Raw genomic sequence first — 9,992 nt, forward strand, 5'->3', positions numbered from 1 at the left:
TGGGCCTGTTGTTTGGGCTTGCTACTAAGCATTAGCTGATGGTTTTTGAACGTGCATAGGGTCCCAACGTGGTTACATATGCATGGCATAATACACTGTTTTAAATAAAAAGATGAATGTGCAGGATTCATTTTTTTGTTTTTTGCTTGGACCTTTATCATTTTTTTTATTTATTTATTAAGAATATGATTTATTGTCATATTATATAGAAAATAAAATAAATTGATACATGTTATTAATTTTTATTTAGAATCTGTATGCAAATATTTAGTTTTAAATTTATATTGTGTTAATATGTCATTTATTTAGAAGTTATATGATGTATAATTTTATTATTATTTGAGACACACATATAATATTTAGCAATGACTAGCACAATATTATTTATTTAGTCTTTATTTATTGTTTGTGATTGATATGGTCTTAATTAATTAAAGAATAGCCACATCATCTTTAATTAATTTAGATTGTATATTTAGAATTAATATCACATAAAAAAAACAATAATTGTGGTTAATCATATGCTATATTATGAAATCTACCCACGGGAATTTTATAATATTTGTATGATTAATTAGGATAAAATATCAAATTATATTTCCTAATTAACCCACATGTATTAGGAAAAGGAACATAGTTTGATAGTTTTATCATAATCGTGTGAATCTAATTGAATTAGAACTTTAGCCCACATGCAAGTTTTATGTCTCTAGATTCATAGAGTAAAACATGTTTTGCATTGGTAAATCATGATATAGTTATTTTCTTCAAAACATATTTTAATAAGCATGTTTAATTTATGTAAATTGCAGCTAGTCAAACTGTAGGTTACTCTTATGTTAAATGTGATGTTCCTGAACTCAAAGGGGACAATTTTAAGGTCTGGAAAGAGGAGTTCTCCTTCAACTAGGATGGATGGATATTGACTATGCCATAAGGAAGCCTGGACCTCCCGCAATTACTGAGGAGAGTACCCCAGATCAGGTTGATCTTTATGAAAAGTGGGAGCGATCTAATTGCCTCTGCGTTATGTTCATAAAGACCAAAGTATCTGCTGGGATTAGGGGTTCAATTGAGCAATATGACAAAGTTCGTCTCTTAATGAAAGCAATAGATGATCAATTTGTCACTTCAGATAAGGCTTTGGCAAGTACTCTTATCATGCAGTTCTCATCCATGAAGCTCACTGGACTAGGAGGTATGCGTGATTATATCATGCGCATGAGGGATATTGCGGCCCAATTAAAGACGTTGGAAGTTGAAATGTCTGAAACCTTTCTGGTTCACTTCATTCTGTGCACTCTGCCCCAGCAATATGGCCCATTTAAGATTTCTTATAACACACATAAAGATAAATGGTCAATTAATGAACTTATGACCATGTGTGTTCAAGAAGAGCATAGGCTGGCTATGGAAGAGGGTGAGAAAGTGAATCTGACTTTCACTGAAAGGAAGAAGAAAGATCGTGCCAAAGACAAAGGCAAGATCCCTGTCAAACCGGACATAGAGAAAGAGTCAAAGTGTTTCTTTTGCAAGAAGAAAGGACACATGAAGAAAGAATGCTCTAAGTTCAAAAATTGGCTTGACAAGAAAGGTATTCAACTTTCGTTTGTATGTTATGAATCAAATCTAACTGATGTTGGTCATAATACTTGGTGGATTGACTCTGGTTCTTCAATCCATGTTTCAAATACCTTGCAGGGTATGCAAAACTTACGGAAGCCAGTGGGAAGTGAGCACTACATCCTTTCAGGAGGTAGGATGAGCTCGCATGTGGAGGCTGTCGGTTCTTGCGATTTGGTGTTAAGTAGTGGCTTTATTTTGCGTTTAGAAAAGACCGTTTATGTTCCTAGTTTTTCAAGGAATTTAATTTCAGTTTCAAGACTTATGCCTCTTGGTTTTGACTTTAACTTTTCGGATAATGGTTTTACATTATTAAATAAATCCGAAATTGTTGGTTATGGTACACTGTCTGGTGGTCTTTATTCAATTACATTGCAAAATGATGTTGCTAATAACTCTTTAAACGTTACTGCTGGGTTGAAGCGTTGTATTATGAATGAAAATTCTTCTCTATTGTGGCACCGGAGATTGGGACATATCTCCATTTTGAGAATTAAAAGGTTAGTGAATGAGGGAGTACTTAGTGCTCTTGATTTTACCGACTTTGAGACCTGTGTGGATTGCATTAAGGGAAAGCAAACCAACAAGTCTAAAAAGGGTGCAAAGAGAAGTACTGATTTGTTAGAAATCATACATACAGACATTTGTTGTCCTGACATGGATGCAAGTAGTCCAAAATACTTTATCACTTTCATAGATGATTTCTCACGATATATGTATCTCTATTTACTTCATTCTAAGGATGAAGCATTAGACGCCTTTAAAGTTTTCAAGGCTGAAGTAGAGAAACAATGTGGTAAACAAATTAAGATTGTGAGATCAGATAGAGGTGGTGAGTATTATGGTAGATACACTGAGAATGGACAAGCACCTGGGCCATTTGCGAAGTTTCTTCAAGAACATGGGATTGTTGCCCAGTACACTATGCCTGGTACTCCAGACCAGAATGGTATTTCAGAAAGAAGAAACCGAACTTTAATGGACATGGTGAGAAGTATGAGGAGTAAAACAAAACTTCCTCAATTCTTGTGGACTGAAGCACTAAAGACGGCTGTGTATATATTAAACCGAGTTCCAACCAAGGCTGTTTTAAAAACGCCATTTGAGTTATTCAAAGGTTGGAAACCCAGTTTGCAACATATACGCATTTGGGGATGCCCGTCCGAAGTGAGAATTTATAATCCATAAGAAAAGAAACTAGACCCTAGGACTATAAGTGGGTATTTCATTGGATATGCCGAGAAGTCTAAAGGTTATAGATTCTACTGTCCATCTCACAATACTAGGATTGTGGAATCAAGAAACGCAAAATTTCTTGAGAATGACTTGATTAGTGGGAGTGACCAATTGCATGACTCAGTGTCTGCATTAGATCACAATGAAGCTGAACCTTCTAGTTCAAGTGATAGACTGATTATCGTACACACTCCTCAAGATCAATCGTGTGTAAGACAACCAGCTATTGAGATTCCACAAGTTAATGATGCTGATCCTTTAAATCAAGTTGCTGATCAAGATCATGTTGAACAACCAATCGAACATCCGATTGTACAACAAGATCCTCAAGAGAATAATGAAGCAACATTAAGAAGATCTACTAGAGTTAGAAGATCAGCAATTCCTAGTGATTATGAAGTGTATCTGCAAAAGACGGACTGCAACATTGGAGCCGAGAATGATCCTGAAACGTTTTCACAAGCTGTAAGTTCTAAAGAATCTAACTTATGGCACAAAGCTATGATTGAGGAGATGAACTCTATGACAATTAATCAAGTATGGGATCTCGTCGAGTTGCCTGATGGTTTAAAAGCCATTGGATGCAAATGGGTCTTTAAAACAAAGAAAGACTCACAAGGCAACATCGAGAGACATAAGGCAAGACTTGTAGCCAAAGGGTTTACTCAAAGAGAAGGAATCGATTACACGGATACATTTTCTCCTGTTTCAAAGAAAGATTCCCTTCGCACCATTATGGCATTAGTAGCCCATTTTGATTTTGAGTTACATCAAATGGATGTGAAAACAGCCTTTCTTAACGGAGATCTAGATGAAGAGGTTTACATGAAACAACCTGAAGGATTCTCTTCTAGTGATCGTGAGCATTTAGTCTGCAAGCTTAATAAATCCATTTACGGTTTGAAACAAGCCTCCCGCCAATGGTGTTTGAAGTTCCATAATGTTATCACTTCATTTGGTTTTGAAGAGAATGTCATGGATCAATGTATATACCAAAAGGTTAGTGGGAGCAAGATATGTTTCATTGTTTTATATGTGGATGATATTTTACTTGCAACTAATGATAATGGAATGCTATATGAGATGAAACAGTTTCTTTCAAAGAATTTTGATATGAAAGATATGGGTGAGGCATCTTATGTTATTGGAATTAAGATCCATAGAGAAAGATCACGAGGCATTTTGGGTTTGTCTCAAGAGACCTATATCAACAAAGTTCTTGAGAGATTTCGGATGAAAGATTGTTCACCAAGTGTAGCACCCATTGTGAAGGGTGATAAATTCAGTTTGGACCAATGTCCGAAAAATGACCTTGAGAGGGAACAAATGAAGAATATTCCATACGCTTCCGCTGTAGGAAGCCTTATGTATGCTCAGGTTTGTACCAGACCTGACATTGCATATGTTGTTGGAGTATTGGGTAGATATCAGAGTAACCCAGGTCTTGACCATTGGAAAGCTGCAAAGAAGGTTATGAGATACCTTCAAGGAACAAAGGATTACATGCTTATGTTCAGACGGACCGATGAATTGGAAGTGGTTGGCTACTCTGACGCTGACTACGCTGGCTGCATTGATTCAAGAAAATCCACTTCAGGATATGTTTTTATGCTAGCTGGCGGAGCCGTGTCTTGGAGAAGCACAAAGCAGACATTGACTGCTACTTCCACTATGGAGGCTGAGTTAGTATCGTGTTTTGAAGCTACATCGCATGGTGTTTGGTTGAAGAGTTTCATATCTGGGCTTAGAGTTGTAGACTCTATTTCTAGGCCTATTAAGATGTACTGTGACAACTCGGCTGCTGTCTTTATGGCTAAGAATAACAAAAGTGGAAGTCGAAGTAAACATATCGACATCAAATATCTAGCCATAAGAGAACGTGTTAAAGATGATAAAGTGGTCATCCAACACATTAGCACCGAGTTGATGATTGCTGATCCTTTGACTAAAGGCATGCCACCAAAGAAATTTAAGGATCATGTGGAAAGCATGGGACTTGGTTCCATGATGTAATTTTTCATTGTATGCTACATTTATATTTTATGAAACTCGTATTCAGTTCGATATTTCTCATATGGTTTGTGCACATACATTTTTTTATTGATTCGAGAAATATTTTCTTATGTTCGGACCTAGAATAAACATATGGTTTATTCATTATGTGTGATGGGGTATTATTGGAAAAATAATATATGTGATACATGGAAGATAATACTCATTTATAGAGGACCTATCGCCATGATTCATATATTAAATTTCTTGTGACATATATTGGATTTTAATAGACCAAGTGGGAGAATGTAGGATTTCATAACATTTATTTGCATATCAAATATATTAAGTACCGTATATTTGATCTATTATATCAAGCAAATACATGTTATGACAAATCTCATATTTATGGCCTATTAAATCCCATTATTTCAGCCACAAATCAATGCCATAATAGCTCTCATTTCCGCTTTTCTTTGATGGAAGAATAATGGTTATAAATTGAGAGGTTGAGTTTTGGTCCCTAAGCCGATAATCTCATTCATAAAACACACACCATCTAGTTTCGAGATTACCACGGTTTAGAAGAGCAAAACTTCGTTTTCGTGTTCATTGGGACGCCGCCGCCGACGTTCCGAGTCACCGTTAAAGCTCCGACGATATTCCGATAACAATGGCCGGAGGTAAACGCTTGATCCATTTCGCTTCCGCTTTAGGGTTCATGTTTCTAATCATATATGTTCGGATTAGAGACTGTTAAATCTTACAAACCCGTGACCTTTATAAGGAGCACAAATGATACATTCTCAGTCGATGTAGGACTTCCTGATACACCGCCCTCACGCCCAGGATTGAACAACTGGTGCGTGAAATTTGTAGAAACGGGTGGCCCAACATCGAGAATGGGTTTGGCTCTGATACCATCTTAAAGGTGTGGGGTTCCATCTATAACCAAACTTGGTAATTAGAGGAGTAACCCACAAGTTTTATAAAGAGTCCAAGATCGTAATACCCAGTGTGACGGACGAAGAGTTTCTTGTGTTTAGTGTGCTAGAAAGCCCAAAGCCTTGTTCCTTTGCTTGTATAGAGGTGTTCCTTAGGCTAATGGATATAGATTTATGTGAGGCCCAATGTCTCCATGGGTTTTTTTTTTTTTTTTACGTGTTATCGTTTTCCCAATGACGTGTAACAAATAACAATAATTTCAAAATTGTAAAAGCTTAGGTAAATCCAAAGATATTCATTAAGTCAATATCTGTAATAATGAAAACAGCTATATGGCCATGTGCCAATTATTGTCTACCACATGTAAAAATTGTGTACTTAGCTACTCTGTATAGGATCATTAAGAGTAGAATATTACATATGTTTCGAAGAAATCCTAAACGAACAGGAATCCTTTTTAACAAAGCAAACTAGCTACTACTAGAAAATAAGTAAAGAATGTAGACTTATACTTCTTTCTCTGGTCTCATAAGTTTTTTATCCTTAAAAATTGATATCTGCAGCTTCTATCGTGTTAGCTAGTGGTATGCATTCATTTCGGCAGCTATTTTCAAGTATTTTATTTATGAACGTTAGAGAGCAACCTTTATTTAAGAACTAAATAATTAACGCTTCCACATTTATGTGAAAAGAAGATTACAGATAATTAAATCTTTCTTTATTTAGTTTATTCATCCATGTGGGAATCCCCATCCCCATCCCCATTTGAACAGATCATACATAAAGATAAATACAAAACTACTCTCTCTCTCTCTCTCTCTCTCTCTCTCTCTCTCTCTCTCTCTCTCTCTCTCCAGAATATAAAATGAAGTATTATTTAACACTTTGATCCCACTAATAATTAAAGGGCGACCCATTTGGTATCCCTTTGGTATTTGATGGGTGACTATCAAAATTCTCCACCTTATTTAAAGCACACACATGTATTTGATCAAACTGACCCCACACAGAAATACCATACTTTGGTACTAAACGCAAGACCAATTATGGCGTTCATGTTCCTTAAAGTTCCCAGGAGCAATGGGCGTAGTTTAATTAGGATATCTTTTATTTTTTTATATAACTTTTAGTTAGGCTATCTAATTTTTTTAGGAGCTCGTAAAACATCTCAATCATATATATTAATATATAAATATATATACTGTACATTATTATAGGGTTAAGAATATATTTGTCGATAAAAAAATAAAATAATACATCAGTTTCTGCAATAAAAATCATTAACGATAATAACTTGAATTTATTCCATAAAATGCGCAAGAGAAACATTACGATGAATAAAAGTGTGGACGGAGGGCAATTGATTATATATTCCATACTTTATCTCCAATAAATATATGAAAAGAATTCCCCTACAAATATTACAATATCGTTTTATCATCAACGCTAAGCTGTATTACACTTTTTTTTTTTTTACCATCAATCGTGTAGTAATAATATTAATCACACACAAATTTACGTCAACCTCTTACAGTCACCTCTCTATAAAAGAAGCTTCATTTAATCTCGAGTTTTACTCAACCATGTCCATTTTCTTGGAAACAATCCCGTAGCTATCATCACCGCGACCACCTGCAAGTTCGTGATGATCTTGATCTTCGTTACTATCATGGTGATGATCATCATCTACTTCAGTGCCGCTGCTATCTTCTTCATCATCGTCAAGTAAGTTCGAACCACGAGTAGCCGTAGTAGTGCTGGTTTGGTGGTGGAGGAGAGGCCATTGTCTCTCCGGCTGGACCGAGAGTGGCTCCGACCCAAACAAGGAAGCTGTCTTCGGCTCCAACGACCCGACATTAGTCTTCTCTCTGTACAAGGCATCGAGGGTGTGGAAGTACGGACAGGTCTTCGAGTCCTGGGACCTCATCTTGCTGTTATCTTTCACCTTCTTGAAGTACTTGTTGATGTTCTCCCACTTCTCCTTGCACCGTTTCGCGCTGCGGTCGTACCCGGCGCGCCTCATGGCCCCCGAAATCTCCTCCCACAGCGGGCCCTTCGGCCCGTTCTCCCCGTACTTGGTCTCCAGCGTCGTCCGGATCCGAATCAACGACTCCACCTCCGCCTTCGGCCACCGCGACGACGACCCCACGAGCTCCGGCGGCGGCAGCGAGGACGAGATGGGGTCCGCGTTGATCGGCCGCTCAATCGCGACTCTGGGGCTGGGACTCGGGCTAGGGCTGGGGTCTTGGGAAAGGGTGTTGAGTAGGGCTAGGACCGCCGCATCCTTGCTGGCGGCCGCGGCACGGTCCCGCGCCAGCTGGTCGAGGCGCGAGGCTTCGCCGGTCTGCCAGGCATGGTCTCGGGCGGCTCGGGCGGCCTCGCAGCGGGCCACCGTGTCCAAGAATCGACGGTGCATCTCCTCTTGTTTTTGTACGATCTGCCCCGTCAGCCGTCGGAAAAAGTCCTTCCATTTCCGCTTCCTTCGCCGCCCGTGCCGCGGAGCCTGAAATTCCTCGTCCGACGCCGTCGAGGACGACGATGGTGAGGCCGGTGCCTGAGGTGGCATCGACATTTGTTCTGGCACTACATTGATTGGATCAATGATTATTGGTTGCGGGGTTGGGATCGGGGGCTTTGGTGGGGGTGGTGGCTGCGATGATGTGCGGTGGTTCCTCTGATCAAAGGCTTCCAATTCATCGAAAAAGCGGTAGCTTTTACCGTCGGGTTTGCCGGCAGAAAGACGGCCCTCTTTGGTTCTCTTGTGGTATTTGTAAACGTTCTCAAACTTCTCTTTGCATTTCTTGGCGCTTCTTTTGTAACCAAGCTCCGCCATCTTCCTGATATTCCATGTTTATATAAATAAATGCTATAGATATATGAACATAACTATACTATACTATTAGTATCCACCACATAAAATATTGAAGCAAGTACCCCACCAGGTAAAAAAAAAAACCACATATATCCAAGAGAGAAAAAAAAAAGTGTACTGTAATGTAATAAAACATGCATTTATTGAAGAGGCAATATATAGAACGATTCAATTCAATAACAACTTTTTTTTTTAGGAATCAATATCAAGTTTGTATTGGCAAACAAGATATATATTTCAAGTTTGATTTTTCCACGAGCGGAGTAATATACTGGCCCATGCAAAATCTCATATCACCCACATAGAAAGTGGTAATGTAATTGTTCATCGAGGGTATTAGAAGGAGAGAGAGAAAAGAAACAACTGATTGGATTATAAATGAAAATTCAGAAGTATGTTGAAACCCCATATAAAAATTATATTGGACAGAATTCAGCTCATAAAGATTACTTCCTAAAGGCAAAAAGAGAAATAGGAACCGGGATTTTTAATTTGCAATACGCCAATACCAAAAATAGAAAATAACTGTTCAAACTAAATAAGAAGTGAGTATTAGAAGCAAATTTATAAGCACGTCTGTTTCCCTCTCTCTCTCTTTCACAGTTAATAAAGAATATTGAATTGGATTAAAGAATAATTAGTAACCTTGAAATCTGTTCCCACAAGGGACCTTTAAGAGTGGAGTCCTTGAAAGCGGCGTCCATGTCGGAGCGTATCTGCAAGAGCGACAGCGTCTCCGGCCGTGGCCACCGGTTTCCGGCCCGGTCCCCGCCCTCGTCGATGCCATTACCGCTCTTCCCATTCTCTAACTGCGTCGACAGAGCTCCTCCGCCGCCGTTCTGGCGATCCACCTCCGCCGCAACCTCACTGGAGGTAACCAACGCAGGACCACTAGCGTCACCCATGTGGATGTATATAAATATGTATGTATATTTCTCTCTCTCTCTCCTGTAGCGATTACAGGTGAAGAGAAGAAGAGAACGGAAATGGGAAAAACTATATATTGTGGAAGAAAAAGTTAATTCTGTTGGATGTTTAAGAAGGTGGAATGTGATGGTCATTTTCTCTCTATTAATTTAATTCGCTTTGGTGGCCGGTTTGGCTGTCAATGTTACATACTTATCATTTTTTTTTTATATATATATTATATTATATATACATATATATATATGTACTGTTACACTTTGTAAAGGGATACAGAACCTTTTTTTTCGATGAAATATGGTTTAGATTAATTTTTTCTTCTCTACCTGAAATATTCATCTTTCACCTTTCAGGGTTAACATTTCAATTTTGTTTATAACAATTTTAGCGAAATAGATAG

At 38.2% G+C, this 9,992-nt stretch overlaps 2 protein-coding genes across 2 annotated transcripts; one reads left to right on the forward strand and one right to left on the reverse strand.

The window, feature by feature from the left end:
* The first annotated feature begins 1,014 nt into the window (after positions 1 to 1,014).
* On the forward strand, positions 1,015 to 1,736 carry LOC149390555 (uncharacterized). Its single transcript, XM_089621084.1, has 2 exons — positions 1,015 to 1,594; positions 1,702 to 1,736. The coding sequence occupies exons 1-2, from the start codon at positions 1,030 to 1,032 to the stop codon at positions 1,734 to 1,736; spliced, it is 600 nt and encodes a 199-aa protein (XP_089477210.1). The 5' UTR covers positions 1,015 to 1,029.
* A 5,394-nt stretch (positions 1,737 to 7,130) lies between these two features.
* LOC149390556 (trihelix transcription factor GT-2-like) lies at positions 7,131 to 9,771 on the reverse strand. Its single transcript, XM_089620051.1, has 2 exons — positions 9,314 to 9,771; positions 7,131 to 8,633 (listed from the first exon to the last, which is right to left on the reverse strand). The coding sequence occupies exons 1-2, from the start codon at positions 9,727 to 9,729 to the stop codon at positions 7,370 to 7,372; spliced, it is 1,680 nt and encodes a 559-aa protein (XP_089476177.1). The 5' UTR covers positions 9,730 to 9,771; the 3' UTR covers positions 7,131 to 7,369.
* Between the last annotated feature and the right edge of the window lie 221 nt (positions 9,772 to 9,992).

This window comes from Urtica dioica, chromosome 7 (assembly GCF_054948205.1).
Source record: "Urtica dioica subsp. dioica isolate 48M chromosome 7, U.dioica_male_clone48M_v1_H2, whole genome shotgun sequence".
NCBI lineage: Eukaryota > Viridiplantae > Streptophyta > Magnoliopsida > Rosales > Urticaceae > Urtica > Urtica dioica.